The sequence below is a fragment of the Carassius auratus genome, chromosome 5, assembly GCF_003368295.1.
Source record: "Carassius auratus strain Wakin chromosome 5, ASM336829v1, whole genome shotgun sequence".
Lineage (NCBI taxonomy): Eukaryota > Metazoa > Chordata > Actinopteri > Cypriniformes > Cyprinidae > Carassius > Carassius auratus.
The window spans coordinates 3,287,611-3,305,110 of record NC_039247.1 but is presented as its reverse complement, the minus strand read 5'-3'; the positions used below and the strand labels follow the sequence as shown (position 1 = coordinate 3,305,110).

General features: G+C 33.3%; 1 protein-coding gene across 14 annotated transcripts in view; it reads left to right on the top strand.

The window, feature by feature from the left end:
• The window catches only part of LOC113071072 (dynamin-1-like), a 48,360-nt gene that overhangs the window by 8,355 nt on the left and 22,505 nt on the right, over nucleotides 1-17,500 (top strand). For 8 of the 14 annotated variants that reach the window (XR_003280023.1, XR_003280030.1, XR_003280029.1 and 5 more), the window contains exons 3-16: nucleotides 1,492-1,641; nucleotides 1,735-1,938; nucleotides 4,502-4,600; nucleotides 5,865-6,025; nucleotides 6,277-6,419; nucleotides 6,512-6,647; nucleotides 6,795-6,862; nucleotides 8,585-8,723; nucleotides 13,418-13,504; nucleotides 13,596-13,666; nucleotides 14,885-14,936; nucleotides 15,093-15,098; nucleotides 15,699-15,710; nucleotides 16,415-16,528. Coding sequence is in view for 3 of the 14 variants with exons in the window: in XM_026244474.1 (XP_026100259.1) it covers nucleotides 1,492-1,641; nucleotides 1,735-1,938; nucleotides 4,502-4,600; nucleotides 5,865-6,025; nucleotides 6,277-6,419; nucleotides 6,512-6,647; nucleotides 6,795-6,862; nucleotides 8,585-8,723; nucleotides 13,418-13,504; nucleotides 13,596-13,666; nucleotides 14,885-14,936; nucleotides 15,093-15,098; nucleotides 15,699-15,710; nucleotides 16,415-16,528 (1,442 nt within the window). In the remaining 11 variants the exon portion in view is untranslated. Of the gene's footprint in view, nucleotides 1-1,491; nucleotides 1,642-1,734; nucleotides 1,939-4,501; nucleotides 4,601-5,864; nucleotides 6,026-6,276; nucleotides 6,420-6,511; nucleotides 6,648-6,794; nucleotides 6,863-8,584; nucleotides 8,724-10,375; nucleotides 10,515-13,417; nucleotides 13,505-13,595; nucleotides 13,667-14,884; nucleotides 14,937-15,092; nucleotides 15,099-15,698; nucleotides 15,711-16,414; nucleotides 16,529-17,500 lie in introns of all 14 variants that reach the window. The other 6 variants (XR_003280027.1, XR_003280036.1, XM_026244478.1 and 3 more) reach the window with 3 other exon arrangements.

Here is a 17,500-nt window from a genome sequence, read left to right as displayed (position 1 = left end):
TTTCATTTATATTGTTGAGGACAATAGAAGCAATCAAACTAACAAAAGAGCAACAATGTGTTAGTGCTGTAACGCAGGACACGAGGCAGGGGTTTTATTTTAATAAATGAAATCAAGAATATATCATAGAAAAAGAATAGAATACACTAATGTTAGAGAGTCATTTTTTAATAATAAATAAAAAGAAAAAAGAAAATAGAATAAATAAATAGAATAGAAAATGCTACTGTTAGAGGTTAATTTTTAAAATAAATTAAAAATAAATAAATAAATAAATAAATAAATAGAATAGAAAACACCAGTGTTAGAGGGTCATTTTTAAAATTAATTAAAATAAAAAAGAAAATTTAATAAATAAATAGAATAGAAAACACTAGTGTTAGAGGGTCATTTTTAAAATAAATTAAAATAAAAAAGAAAATAGAATAAATAAATAGAATAGAAAACACTAGTGTTGGAGGGTCATTTTTAAAATTAATTAAAATAAAAAAGAAAATGTAATAAATAAATAGAATAGAAAACACTAGTGTTAGAGGGTCATTTTTAAAATAAATTAAAATAAAAAAGAAAATAGAATAAATAAATAGAATAGAAAACACTAGTGTTGGAGGCCATTTATTAATAATAAATAAAAAATAAAACAAGAAAATAAAATAGAAAAAGAATAGAAAACTCTAGTGTTAGAGGGTGATTTTTTTAATAATAAATAAAAATAAAACAAGAAAATAGAATAAAAAATAGAATAGAAAACGGTAGTGTTAGAGGGTCATTAAAAAAAATCAAATAAATAAATAGAATAGAAAACACTAGTGTTAGAGGGTCATTTTTAAAATAAAGAAAAAAGAAAAAAGAAAATAGAATAAATAAATATAATAGAAAACGCTAGTGTTGGAGGGTCATTTTAAAAATAAATAAAAATAAACCAAGTCAAAATAATAGAAAAAGAATATAAAACACTAGTGTTAGAGGCCTTTTTTTTTAAGAAATAAGAAATAAAACAAGAAAAAAAAATAGAATAGAAAAAGAATATAAAACTCTAGTGTTAGAGGGTGATTTTTTAATAATAAATAAAAATAAAACAAGAAAATAGAATAAAAAATAGAATAGAAAACACTAGTGTCAGAGGGTCATTTTTAAAATAAATTAAAAGAAAAGAAAAGAAAAGAAAAAGAATAGAAAACGCTAGTGTTAAAGGGTTATTTCCATTTAAGTTACTGGAGATATAGAGCGACGATGACTGATATTTTTATCATTTGATGTCATTATCGCCTGCACTGTTATAAAGATCTCATTGATTTACATTATAAGCATCAGGATTTCATCATAGAAATCTGTTTTTGCTCAGTTTGAGTCTCTGAATATATTCTCACTGTATCGGTCTATATGATGTATGATGACAGATTTTTATCTCTGTCTTATTTCATACGTCTGGGTTTATATGGTGAATTTGTTTCCAGTGCAATGATGTGTTTGATAACGGTTTCCTCTCAGAATATGCCGAGTTCCTCCACTGTAAGGGGAAGAAGTTCACAGACTTCGATGAGGTGCGTCAGGAGATCGAGGCGGAGACGGATCGAGTCACAGGACAGAATAAAGGCATTTCTCCCGTGCCCATCAACCTGCGCGTCTACTCCCCAAACGGTCCGATCACACACCTCACAGGAGCACATGTGACGGGTGTCAGGATACTCTGAGGGTGACTGTGTGTGTGTGTGTGTGTGTGTGTGTGTGCAGTGCTGAACCTGACTCTGGTGGATCTGCCGGGGATGACTAAAGTGCCGGTGGGAGATCAGCCCGCAGACATCGAGCATCAGATCAGAGACATGCTGATGCAGTTTGTGACCAAAGACAACTGTCTGCTGCTGGCCGTGTCGCCCGCCAACTCTGACCTGGCCAACTCTGACGCCCTGAAGATCGCCAAAGAAGTCGACCCGCAGGGTGTGTGTGATCAGGGGCAAATGCTACCCTAAAAGAAAGCCTTGCCACCCTTATGGCCAATTTGAAAATTTATGATTCGCTATCCCGCTCCGAACTCCCGAACTGATTCAAATGAATCTCGAACCCGCTCTGAACTCTCGAATTGATTCAAATGATTCGCGAACCCGCTTTGAACAGCCGAACTGATTCAAATGATTCGCGATCCCGCTACGAAATCCAGATGATTCAAATGATTCGCGATCCCCAAACTGACTCAAATGATTCGCGAACCCGCTCCGAACTCCCAAACTGACTCAAATGATTCGCGATCCCCAAACTGACTCAAATGATTCGCGATCCCCAAACTGACTCAAATGATTCGCGAACCCGCTCCGAACTCCCAAACTGACTCAAATGATTCGCGATCCCCAAACTGACTCAAATGATTCGCGAACCCGCTCCGAACTCCCAAACTGACTCAAATGATTCGCGATCCCCAAACTGACTCAAATGATTCGCGAACCCGCTTTGAACTCCCGAACTGATTCAAATGATTCGCGATCCCCAAACTGACTCAAATGATTCGCGAACCCCAAACTGACTCAAATGATTCGCGATTCCGCTTTGAACTCCCGAACTGACTCAAATGATTCGCGAAACCGCTCCGAACTCCCGAACTGATTCAAATGATTTGCGATCCCCAAACTCTAATAATTTACAAAGTATTAATATACTGTAATATTTTTGTTGTTGCTATAAAAACAGACTTAAGCCATCAATAGCCTTTAAAATGGCTTAAAATGCATTATATAAAAAAATAATGAGGCAATAATGATTGGTTAATAATAACACTGTTAAAATACATAATGTAGGCAAATACAAAATAAACAATGTTATGTACATGTTATTACAAATGTCATGTGATTGCTGCTGTTACACTTACAGGACGATCAAATCCTTGTTTAGGATACTGACCAAACATTTCATTCATATTCACTTAATCTTCCATTTTTGGACACCTTTTTGCTATAGATGACACAGCCTTTATACTTTCTTCAACAAAAAACGTGCATATCACAACCCTTACAAAAATAAACCATGGTTTTATCATAGTAAAACTGCTTAATTTCCTTTTGCATGATTTCTGAATGCTTGAGACTATAAAATAAATACGATTCATAATAAAGTTATAGCCACAGGTAAATGTCGAGAGCTACAATTGTGATTTGTAATAATAATACATTTATTTGAAGAAATTTAAACAGAAATATAGTACTACTGCACAGTAGAGTATGCTATACTTCAAGTATTAGCACACTTGATATGCTATACTTCCTATTAGCTAATAATAATAGTTTATAAAAAAAACCAGAAACTCTGTCTACAACCCACCAAAGTAAAAGTTTGGTCTAACTCAAAGAAATTATGTAAGAAATTGCACAGTAAAATATACTTAAAAAAAAAAAGATATACTAAAACATTATTTTAAAGGAATATCACACAAGTTTTCATAGAAGTTTTAATTTAAACTTGCCAAAACAATAACACCATATTTTTCAGAAACAATTTCTAAAAGTACATTTGTATTTGTGCCTATAATGTTTATTTATTTATTATTATTGTCAGCTAATAAAAGCTATGCTTCAGGACCATATTCATATAACATCTGAGGCTAAATGTAGCTCTTGACTGGTTGAGTTAGATGATGATTAACACTAAACTGTAGAAAATCAGTTGAGTCTCCCCAGCTGGAAATGTCATTGGTTATTAAAATCTTGTGTTTCTTATAATAAATTGACATATTGATAACACTGAATCTTTTATAATGCTCTTAATGACATGTTGATGCATACTGTATGCATTAGTGAGTGTGTGGTGCTTATGGGGTATGGTCACTTATTCCTTATATGAACTGTTTCAAATGCAAGACATTGATTGCATGAGATTAAGTTTGTAAATGATAGCTTTGTCCTTTTGTAGTGTGCACATATATTTATCATCAAACTGTGATAACTGTGACTAAACTCAGTATATATACATCTGCCATATGTTGCCACCCCTCAAAAACCAAAGCAACAAACACATTATTCTGTCGATACAGAAGAGGATTAGGGCCAAGCAATTATGAAAAAATAAAACTATCTGGAAATTAAAGTCATTATAATGTGAGAATAAACACGTTAAAACTCAAACTCATGAAATTACGAGAAAAAAATTTTGGTAACAGAAAAAAAAAAAGAAAAAAAAAGTTGAAATTAAACATTGAGAATAAACTCATTAAATACAAATAAAAAAAATTGTTTCGAGAAAAACTGTAAATTAGATTAAATTAAATGTTGAGAATAAACTAATTATAAAAATAAATCATATCTTCATTTTGCATCTCCAGTAAATGTATCTTTATTTAAGGATGTTTTGATATTTGTACAGCAAAACATTTGTTTAAGACATTGTGTGTGTGTCTCTGTGTGTCTCTCTCTGTGCGTGCGTGTGTGTGTCTCTGTGTGTGTGTGTGTGTGTGTCTCTGTGTGTCTCTCTCTGTGCGTGCGTGTGTGTGTGTGTGTGTGTGTGTGTGTGTGAGCAGGTCTGAGGACGATCGGTGTGATCACTAAGCTGGATCTGATGGATGAAGGGACTGATGCTCGTGATATCCTGGAGAACAAGCTGCTGCCGCTGCGGAGAGGTCAGGGGTCACCTGATGATCTCTATCAGAATATGCTAACAGATAACACAGCTGCTCTTGTCCCGATCCTGATCCTCAACTCACACAAGCACTTTACAACAGCTTAGACTGCTTTATTTTATGATGAAAAACTTTCCCCATTCATCAGAATAACTGAAATAACATTAATTCATTGCTATGAAATTTATTATTATTATGAATATTACTTTTCTAATATTTTATTTTACTTTATTATTAAAGTAAAAAAGATGAATAATTATTTAAATTAAATATTTTTCATATTTATATTTTTTCAATAGTTCAAATTTAAAAAAAAAAATATTTTATTATGATTATATATAACGTTATTATTGTTGTATTTTATTATAAAATTTAATTTATCAACATAATTTTAATTTATTTCAATTTAAGCAAAAAAGCTTCTGGTTAGATGTCCTAATTGTTTTATTAATGTATTTTATTATTATTATATTATTTTATATTAATTAAATATAATGTTATTATTATTATATTTTATTATAATATTTAATTTATAAAATAATTTACATTTATTTCAATTTAAGCGAAAAAGCTTCTGATTAGATGTCCTAAAAGAATGTATATAAATATTTAAATAATTTAATAACACATTTGCATGTTCACGATTCTCTGTCAGATAATAGTCACATGATAAACTAATAGTTAATTTTTTAGCAAGTGTTTTAATTTGATTTTCTTTTTTTCTATTATTTATTGTCAATTTTCATATTGTTGATTTAATTATTTACTTTTCATCAATAGCTTTCTAATACAAAGGGACAAAAATCTAATCTTTAAAAAATAAATACTGTAATACTGTAAATACTGAATTATATGCAACTATATTTTATTAAAATATATTCTTGTAAATAATTAAACAATATTATATTTAAAATTATTATTATTTTTTTTATTAATTAATTTTATTTTTTTTACTACATTTTTTTCTGTGCTTTTTAGAAAAATATAGAAACTATAACTACTAATAACTATGGTATTTTGGGGATAAAGCAGGTGATCACCTCTCTGTTTCCCTCTAGTGGAGAAATAACACACTCTCTTCATTTCATTAAACACTCTTTTCTATAAAGGACATTTACGGGAAAGTCTGGGCTCCAGTTTTCAGGTTTTCCATCAAATGCTCTTCATGTAATGTCATGTAACTCACAGAAACAAATGATGATTTAACTCACATTTGCAGAAATGGAGAAGATTCTCTATCTGTGATGTGTTTGTGTGACTCCAGGTTACATCGGTGTGGTGAACCGCAGTCAGAAAGACATCGACGGGAAGAAGGATATTAACGCAGCTATGGCGGCGGAGAGGAAGTTTTTCCTGTCTCATCCCGGTTACAGACACCTGGCCGACCGCATGGGAACGCCGTTCCTGCAGAAAACCCTCAACCAGGTGACAGATCTAACACCTGAAATGTGTTAACACTCTCGGCTCGCTGTGGGGGCGGAGTCATGAAGAGCCAAACTCATGAATATTAATTAGGCTACATAGACAAATAATGTTATATGATCTTTTATTGTTATGAGAAGTCTACGTAGTAACATTAACACATTTTGTTACCACTATATGCTTGTATTGTTTTATATTTAGCTTTGCAGAAAGAAATGTAGAAATGAATCCTCAAGCTCTTCTCTCTTCCGCAGCAACTGACCAATCACATCCGGGACACGCTCCCCGCGCTGCGCACCAAACTGCAGAGCCAGCTGCTGTCCATCGAGAAGGAAGTGGAGGAATACAAGAACTTCCGTCCTGACGATCCGTCCCGGAAGACCAAAGCCCTGCTGCAGTCAGTCCCTCACACTCTCCGTCTCTGCACACGAACTAATCGAGCTCTTCGTGACAGATCTGCAGATGTAGTGAACACACTGATTGTTTCAGGATGGTGCAGCAGTTCTCGGTGGACTTCGAGAAGCGCATCGAGGGCTCTGGAGATCAGATAGACACGTATGAGCTGTCTGGAGGAGCCAGAATCAACCGTATCTTCCACGAGCGCTTCCCGTTCGAGCTGGTGAAGGTGCGAACACACACTCACCTGCGCACTTCTCCAGAGACGCCATCTACAGGCTGTTTTTGTGTCTCTTCCAGTCCAAAGTTTGGAAGGATTAAATTCTACACACATACACACACACACACTGAATACGCTGCTGTTGTCTCTCCTCAGATGGAGTTCAATGAGAAGGAGCTGCGGAAGGAGATCAGCTACGCCATCAAGAACATCCACGGCATCAGGCACGTGTCTCTGTCCTTCATCATCTCCTCACACATCTAACATCAGACATCTACTTCATCTGACCAGAGAAACACCAGGACGCTGTGTGATCAGACTCATGACATTCGACAACTAACACCAGCCAGATCATCTCACATTATTCATTATTAACATTTTTTATTGCAATTGTTTTGATTAATATGTAACAAAACAATTATGACTTTACAATAAGGTCCCATTAGTTAACTAACGGACAGAACTGAAATAATGTTAATGAACCAGATCACTAAAATAAAAGAAAACGTTTGACTTTCTTTTTTTAGAAGCACTTTTAAAACATGTGGCAAAAACAAATGTAGAATCAAAAAATCAATTAATATATTACAGTATTAATTAATTAAAAAAAACTCCAATAATCTGTTTTATTTACTTATAATAAATGTAATGTCTAATTCATTATTTTACTTGCAGTTCCTTTATAATTTAATTCTATTAATTATAGTTGTTTATTTATTATTGAAATTTACTAGCATTATTCTGAAATTGCCTGAATGTTTTTTTTTTTATCTTTTAGAATTTTATTTGTTTTAATTATAATAATTAATATTATACATTTTTATTTAATGCATTTTGTTTTGAGGCAAACCAAATAGTACCTTTACAATTAAGTTCCGTTAGTAAACGTTAATTTACATAAAACATGTTGTTAATTAAATTAATAAATAAAAAGTATTTTTCATTGTTAGTTCATGTTAATTAATGCAATTAACTAATGTTAACAAATGGTATCTTACGTTAAAGCGTTACAAAATTTTGTTACATATTAACATTTTTGCTCTATAAAATTAATATATATTAGGGTTGAGAGAAGATGGTGCTCACAGAGAGTTATTTTTACCGCTTTATAGGGCGTGAAGGGTTAAATACACACACTTGTATGTGTCAAAACGCCTAACTATCCTCGTAAACACAGTTATTTGGGTCTGAAGTGCAATCAAACACACGTCTCTTAAAGTGACAGCAGTCTAATTATCCTACTAAACTAAACCATCCCTCACAGCTCTTGACTAGATCACTTTTGGATCTTTAATAAGAAGAAATATACATTTAATTTACACAGTGGAGAAAATCCAAGCATCTTGATAGTCAAATAATGAAACTGAACTTAAATGTTGGACATATTTCAATAATTTGATTAATTAACATGCTACTACATTAATACGATAAGACCCTTTCCGTCTTTCTCTGCACCCAGTTTCTCTTTTCTACTGAAGCTGTTCTCAGTGTTTTAGTTTTGTTGATATTCTCAGCTTCATTAATTTACATTTACATTTATTCATTTAGCTGACGCTTTTATCCAAAGCGACTTACAATTGCTATACATATCAGAGGTCGCACGCCTCTGGAGCAACTAGGGGTTAAGTGTCTTGCTCAGGGACACATTGGTGTCTCACAGTGGATTCGAACCCGGGTCTCTCACACCAAAGGCATGCGACTTATCCACTGCGCCAACACCACCCCATAATTGTGGAATTGAACTCAATTTGATACATTTAAGAATGTAACACATGTAACAAGAATGTAACACAGCTTCAGTAGAACATGTGGAGCCATTGTTTCAGTTCTTCATTCATTTCTCATAGGCTTTCTTTTGGATTAACACTCTTCTTTCCGCCCAATTTCTCCTTTTCTTTCTCTCCTCTGCTTGTCGTTCTTTCCTGTCCGTTGTCTCCGGCGGACAGAACTGGGCTCTTCACGCCGGACATGGCCTTTGAGACCATTGTGAAAAGGCAGATTGGGAAGATTAAAGAGCCGTGCCAGAAATGTGTGGACATGGTCATTTCTGAGCTGGTCAATACTGTTAGACAGTGTACCAAGAAGGTAAAGTCTGCTGGAGGCGCAGTGTGTCCCCCATCGACCTCTGACCCCGCCAGCCTCTCGCCCGTCACGGGCCGCAGGGGTTGTGTGTGTGTGTGTGTGTGTGTGTGTGTGTGTGTGCAGCTTTGGGATTCTGGGAGGAATGGCAGCATGACGGAGGGCTGCGGATGCTGAGGCTTCACCGCTAGATGAGCGCAGACCATAATTTGATTTCTGTGTGATTGAGATGATTTAGGTGGTGATAAAACCTGTGAACTTTACTGTTAAAACGGCAGTTGTGAATGCTAGTGCTTTACAGTAAAATAAAGATTTCACGTTTTACAGAATCAACTTAAATTTGCAGTGCAAAACATACAGTATATTTCATTTACAGTAATAATGTAAATCTGTTTTTTAGTTTTATAATGTAGTGACAACTTCCTTTAAACACATGGTAAAAAGAGAAAGCCACACATGGTGAATATTAATAATATCAGACACACAAATAAAACTTTGAAGCAATTTTCACTCAGAAATTAATAGTGAATTTTACAAAAGCACAAAGAAACAGCAAGTTACACATTTAGCTTTAATTTATTTTTATTTCATTTTTTTTTAAGTGACTGTTCTTTTTTTTACATTTATTCTATATAGCTTTATTTTATTCCAGTTTAAACTTTAGTTATTTTATGTACTTTTTTAATGTTTTTAATATTCTTAATATTTTTGTATTTTTTTTTTTACATTTATTCTATATCGCTTTCATTTATTTTTATTTCAATTTCAGTTTTAGTAATTTTATGTACTTTTGTAATGTTTTTAATATTCTTAATATTTTTGTATTTTCTTTTTTTACATTTATTCTATATCGCTTTAATTTATTTTTATTTCAATTTCAGTTTTAGTAATTTTATGTACTTTTGTAATGTTTTTAATATTCTTAATATTTTTGTATTTTCTTTTTTTACATTTATTCTATATCGCTTTAATTTATTTTTATTTCAATTTCAGTTTTAGTAATTTTATGTACCTTTGTAATGTTTTTAATATTCTTAATATTTTTGTATTTTCTTTTTTTACATTTATTCTTTATCGCTTTAATTTATTTTTATTTAAATTTCAGTTTTAGTAATTTTATGTACTTTTGTAATGTTTTTAATATTCTTAATATTTAATATTTTTTTAACTTAACTTTTTTTTTTGCAATTTTTCGCGAGATAAAAAAAAAATATATACACACAACCTTTACATAACTGGTAAGGAAAACCAAGACACGTGATTGTTTCGATAAAAAACCTCAGATGTGATTCTGGGAATGTGCATTTACAGTGTTTCGTCCGAAGCACGCACTGCTTTAGTTCTGATGAAGGATGGGCTCATCCAGCACACCTCAGCGTCCCAAACTCTCCGTGTTCAGAGGCAGGAGTTTTGAGGAAGGCTGGGATGCAGCTGAAGGCAGTCTGTTCTCGTGCGAGTGTGTCTGGATCAATCTCTCAGACTGCCTTCGGTTCACACAGCCGTGTTCTGGGAGCTTCTGTCTCGAGGCTGGTGAATGGCTTGAGGAGAAACCAATGTCTGACTTCTCTTTCCTCTGTGCTGTCTGTCTGTCTGTCGTTCTTCCCCCTGTACGGATCCTCTCTCTTCTTCTTCTTCTTCCTCCATGACTTCCTCTACAGGACGGGCCTGTTCACCCCCGACCTGGCCTTTGAGGCCATAGTGAAAAAGCAGATCCAAAAGCTAAACGAGCCGTGCCTGAAATGTATAGATATGGTTGTGAGCGAACTCACCTCCACCATTCACAAATGTAGTGAGAAGGTAAAGCGGAAAGAAGCTCCACGTCTATCTTAAACGTACGGATAGACCGATGGCTGGACTTGACTGTATCTGTGGCTGGGAATGTCGGTGATGTTTTACCTGGAAGTAGGTGATGATAAACGAGAAGTTCGTGTTCTCGCCCTCCTGTCGCTCCAAGCCTGAGACACTAAAGCTGTGTTAGATATGATGACAGGATTGTAGTTATTGTGTGAAATGTTGCTGCTGTCGTTATGATTATGACTTCTTCTGGATTTATCTGTGCATTGCATTGTGGGATTGTTTTGGCACTGTGACATCTTTCCAGTGAAGTTTAGACGTTTATTTGATTTTGTGTGACTGAAGACGGATGTAATGGTGTGTTTATCAGCTGCTGAAATAGTGTTAGGTTCAGATTTGTAGAGGAGTCAAATATTTATCCATTAAGTTATAATTATCATGCACTTTTACATTTTAGAAGCTGTCCATGTGTTGGTTTTAGTATATAAAATATATATACATGTACATATATATATATATATATATATATATATATATATATACTATAGTATTTATTAATATTTTGAATTAGCTTTTATTTTGTATTTAGTTTTCTTTTTAATATTAGTTGAAGTTTTGGTAATTTTGTTATGTGCTTTTGTAAAATATATATATTTTTAACATTTCTTCTATTTAGCTTTAATTTATTTGTATTTCAGTTTCAGTATTTTTGTGCTTTTTTTAAATATAAAAAAAAATTAATTTATTTTTATTTCAGTTTCAGTAATTCTTTGTTATTTTGTTTTTCAAAAACAATTTCTTCTATTTAGCTTCCATTTATTTGTATTTCATTTTCAGATTTAGTAATTTTGTTATGTGCTTTTATATTTTTTATATTTCTTCTATTTAGCTTTAATTTATTTTAATTTCAGTTCAGTAATTTTTATGTGATTTTTTTAAATATATATATTTATTCTACTTAACTTTAATTTATTTGTATTTTATCTTCTGTTTTAGTAGTTTTGTTGTGTTATTTTTATCATTTTTAAATTCTATATTGCTTTCAATTATTTTTATTTCAGATTCAGTATTTATTTGTGCTTTTTGTTTTTTTAATATTTATTTTTCATTTTTTATTTCAGTTTCAGTAATTCTTTATGTGATTTAGTTAAACTATTTATTTTATTTAGCTGAATATCTTTTTTTCATTTTCAGTTTTAGTAAATATTGTATTTTTTAATATTTCTTCCATTTACAGTAGCTTAAATTTTTTATTTTAGTAAATGTAGGACTTAAGCTTGCTTTAAGTTTGTTGCCAAGGCAATATTTATAATTATCCTTATTGAAAGTCTGTTTAAATCAGTCTGTACAGTATTCTCAGATTTTGTAACAAGAATAGGGTGCATATAAAAAAATGTAATATTTAACTTGAATTGATTTGTTGATATTGCATTAAAAATTGCTCCTTTTTTCATCATGACATTATCTTTGAAGGCAAGTTCTTTGAAGAGAGTATCATTACAGGGATCTACAGTATCGTCTGTTTAGGGTTCGAGAGGTATTTCGCTCATCTAAATGTAGAATAGATCTAGGATTCATCCATCGGTCCAGCAACTATCGGTCTATCCTTACCTCTCTGTGTCCTGCTTTACAGAACCGGAGAGATTTTATCCAAAGTCCCCGGCTTAAGTTTTAATAAAGCATGCTCCCTCGTGTGGCGTTCTCTCAGTTATCGTTGGTTCTGTCAGTGTGTGTGTGTGTGTGTGTGTGTGTGTGTTCTGGCGTGAGAATGACGTCATCGTGGCTCAGACTAACATCACACTAAAACATCTCTGTTTCTCTCTCTCCTCTTTCATCTTGTTGTTTTTAACTCAAAGCACAAAAAGAGATTTTCCAAGGAAATGTTCAAGCTCCAAACACTCATAAAAGCACGATATATGTGTTAATATAGAAGCTTTGTGTAAGGAACAGACCTTGTTTGCTTCAGAGTGAACATTAGAACTGATTCACGAATGTGGTTTGTGGAGCTTGACGGAGTTCACAAATCCTCCTTTTGTGTTAGAGTGAACGCTCATCATGTGTTTGGGACGACAGGAGGGCGAGGAGATGAAGTGATGTCACAGGGTTGATTTGGCTGTATATAAACACACGTGTGTGTGTGAAGACTGAAGGGACGTCAGTGTGAACCTGCCTCTATTCTCAGTCTCCTTCATCTGGTTTGTTCCTCGAGAAACACTCACTTCTACTGATCCCTGATCATGTGTGTTTCACCGAGGCACAGCGACCCCAAACACTGCTGTGTGTGTGTGTGTGTGTGTGTGTGTGATTCTACACTGACTACAGGTTACAATGCATCAGCTGAAGTAAAAGGAAATCACAACAGACTGAAAGAAAAGAAAGAATTAGGAACAGTAAATCCCCTTTTATCTATTTTTTTTGTCTTTATTTTCTGCCTGTGCCTTTAAGCACTTTTGGGTTGATTTTTTTCAAACTTATTTATTTTAAAATCATTCTGTTCAATTATTATTACTTCGGAGTGAGTCTTTCTTTCATGCATTTTTGTTATAATGCAAGTTTTATGTGTTTGCATAAAAAAAGTGTTGTTACAAATTATCCTTTGCCAAATTTTATTAGGTTGCAGATTTTACAGTATTCAACATTAAGTCGACTCGTTACTTTCCGAACACTCTTTTGAGCATGATTCATGTGTACAACTGCTTATGAGACACTGTAGAGCCAAAAGTCATTGATATCTGTTTGAAACACAAGTGATGCATTGGAATTTAGAGTCATGTGACGTGCATGTGGATGCATGCAAACCCGTTTCTTAGCGTCCACTCGTCTTCTGTTCACATGCACATATGATGTAAGATAGTGTGTTCGTTATGTTGAGTCTGGCGTCACAAACACGTGTGATTGTGTCACAGCTGGCCCAGTATCCCATGTTGAGAGAAGAGATGGAGCGGATCGTCACGCAGCACATCCGCGACCGCGAGAGCCGCACTAAACAACAGGTGCGTGGCATCAGAACCTCACAGAAACATGTTTAAACAGCTGTTCATTTGATGATTTCTCCTTGTGTGTGTGTGTGTGTGTGTGTGTCAGGTGCTGCTGCTGATCGACATCGAGCTGGCGTACATGAACACCAACCACGAGGACTTCATCGGGTTTGCCAAGTGAGCTTAGCATCAAATTACTCAAAATAGTGCCGCGATTATTAACCCTAAACATAGGAAAGGATCAAAACGACCATAAAACCAAATGTTTAACTATATAATTAATTTAAAAAAATATATAAACAATAATTAAAATAGTAATAACAATAATGATAACATAAAATGTAAGCAATAAAAATATAAAAAATTATAACATTATTATTATTTAGCATGTGACTCATGTTTCCTGGACCTCTGACGTGGTTCACTGGACAGTGCCACAATTATTAGTAAAATAATAAGAGTAATAATAATACTCATTTTAACTGTTAATATTAATGACAAAATGATACATAATTTCAAAAATAATAATTATTATTATATTACTAAAATTAAATGATATTCATTATAAATAATACATATATTTTTAATTCATAATAATATTTTTTACATTATTATTATTAGTTTTATTATTAACACTAAACTGTTAATATTAATTATAAATAATAATAAATAAACATATCAAATAAAAAATACTATTAAATTATATTAATATTAATTATAAACAATATATAGTATTTAGATAATAATTATTATATTACTTATATTATTATTGGTATCCTTACTAACATTTAACTGGTAATATTATTAATCATACTATTAATATTAAATAAATAAAATAACAATAATACTTTGAAAAAGTATTATTATTATATTACTAACATTAAATTATATTCATTATAAATAATAAATATATTATTAATTAATAATATTTTTTACATTATTATTACCAGTTTTATCGTTAACACTAAACTGTTAATATTAATTATAAATAATAATGAATAAATAATATATCAAATTATAAAAAAATTAATAATAATACTATTAAATTATATTAATATTAATAATAAACAATAGATATATAATAATATAAAATAAGAATTATTTTGTTTATATTCTTGTATTATTACTAACATTAAACTGGTAAATAAAACTGTTAATATTAAATCAATAATAATTTGAAAAATAATATTTATTATTATTGCTATTATTAAACATGAAACTATATATATATATAAAATAATATATATATATATATATATATATATATATATATATATATATATATATATATATATATAAAATATAAAAAATATAATATAAAATAAAAAGATTGTTATTATTTGTGAATCATATGAATATATGTGTGTGTAACTGACTGAGCTCTGTTCTGTTCAGTGCTCAACAGAGAAGCAGTCAGATGAACAAGAAGAAAGCGGCTGGTAATCAGGTAAAGGGGATTGAATCACAGTTATACTCATTATTTCCAGACGATATTAATTTATCTGTGCATGTTTAATCACGTCACGTGTCCAGTGTCTGCCTTCCTCTGTTCCTCATCTGTGTTTCTTATTCTTTATCTTCATGCCCTTATCAACTGATCCAGGGCCAGGTTTGTTCTCATGCTTCTCTCAGTGCACATACAAGCTTTATCTTAGAACTGATCTCAGACCAGGCGTCTCTGGGGCGTTCTGGGCACAGTGTAACTTTAACTGAAAGCTGAGTGGCTCTTCACACAGTTCTGCTTCGCTCGAATCAGATGTTTAAGGGCAGCGAGTGACAGCATGATGTGTGTAAAGTCCTGTTCTGTTCACACACACACACACACACACACACACATACACATTATATGAGCGTAGCATGACGTAGCATCTATAGATGATGATGTAAACGTGTTTTTTGGTGTTTTGGAGACATGAGTCCCAGCGAATGCAGATCAATGCAGAATAGTGCATTGTATAGAGATACCGATACGATATTTACTGATATCGCAAAACATGGCACGATACATTTATGATTTAGTTAGTTTGAGGAGCGTATATGAACTCATGATTTGTGTTCATAGTGAACCCACAATTTTAGAAGTCGCTGGGGTTCGTGTCTCAGATGGTGTCTGGCGTTTCTCTTTTCTAGCATCCGTCGTGTTTGAGCTGTGTTCAATACTGATGTGTTGTTTTTTCCTGTTCTGTGTTCTCTTACTCCGGTGCGTCAGGATGAAATCATGGTAAGTCGTTTGTGTGTGTGTTTCCTAAAGCATATGTGTTTGTCTCAGTAATTAAAGTCTCCTCAGATCAGATGTGAAAGCGTAGTGTGCACTACAGAGGGTTCTGGAGCCGAGTGAGGCACTTTATATGATGGATGGACGGGCTTTATTGGACTTCATTTGGACTGTTGAAAATTAACACCCGTTCACTGCCATTATAAAGCTTGGGAGAGCCAGGATATGTTTTAATATGACTCTGAAAGAAGAAAGTCACATACACATAGAATACCTTGAGGGTGAGGTATTTTAATTTTTGTGTGTACTGTCCCTTTAAGATGAGATAAACCTATCTATCAAAAACACGCCTGTCCTTATTTCATCACCATATCAAAATAATTATATTTATATACAACATTATATTTTGTACAGATGAATATATATATATGTTAAGGCTATTTAAAATTGAAAATTAAAGGTTATAATTCATATTATATTACAATTTTTAAGCGCTCACTTCATGGAGAAGAGCCTGATTTGTTGCTAAATTATGTTTTTATTTATTTGTCCACTTGAGGCAGAAGCGAGTCACAGTACACACACACACACACACACACACACACACACGATCTCTGAAGGCTTTAAACAGTGAGAGAGTGCAGTATGTGTTCTCAGCAGTAGTGTACAGTATAATGTACAGTATGCAGTCAGCGGCTGATGTGTTTCAGGTGATCAGGAAGGGATGGCTGACCATCAATAACATCGGCATCATGAAGGGCGGCGCTAAAGAGTACTGGTTTGTCCTGACGGCCGAATCTCTGTCCTGGTACAAGGATGACGAGGTGAGACGTGGTCAGGAGGATCTTAAAGTGACACACTGTTATGAACTCAGCTCTCAGATCGTTCACTTCAAAGTCAAAGCGTCGTCGTCGTCTTGATTTACGCTGGATCTCGGCTTCGCTCCTACAGCGGCGCCTTCGTGGCTGCTGCTCGCCACTCATTATTCCTTTCAGCTTTTATGTGGAATTTTTTATATCAGTTTTCCGCTATAGAAAAGAAATGATCTCAGGGGTTTTTTTTCTCGAGCTGGTTCGTTTGGGCCGCTTCTGCTGACTTGACTCTCTTTTTCCCCGGCGTGTGATATATTTTCCAGCACTGGAAGGTTTTCCTGCTGAACGAAGCCTCCACACATGCTCAGTGTCTCAGAGAGGAAGTGAAGGTTACAGCATGATCTGTTCAGTTGTCAGTCAGGACTAGAGAAGCACCAGTGTGGTCACGTGTCTGTTGGTATTAAAGTTACACCAAACTAAAACTTCCAAAAGTAAAACATTTTTATTACTTAAAACACATTTGAAAAAAAAAAAAAAAAAAACATTTACTATAATTTGATGTACGAAAATAACAAAAACTAAAAGGATGCATTTTATTTTCCAGGATTAACAGATGAATAGAAAGTTCAGAAAAGCAGCATTTATTTGAAATCATTATAAATGTCTCGTTTGATTAGTTTAAAGCGTCCTTGATAAATGAAAGTGAGTAAATGTATTAATTTATAGTGCATTCTGATTCCATGATGACTTTAAAGTGCTGTCTAGATAGGCGTCTCGTGTAAAGCTGGGACACACATGTGCATACCAGAGCCTGACCTGTCACACACACACACGCACACACACACTCACCAAGAGAGGACTGCTCGTCATAAAACCATTGACTTTCAAAGAACTGTGTCTGTGTGTGTGTGTGTGTGTGTGTGTGTGTGCGTGTGTGTGTGTGTGTGGTTTGGGTCACTCTAACTAGGAGCATGTGGGTCAGAG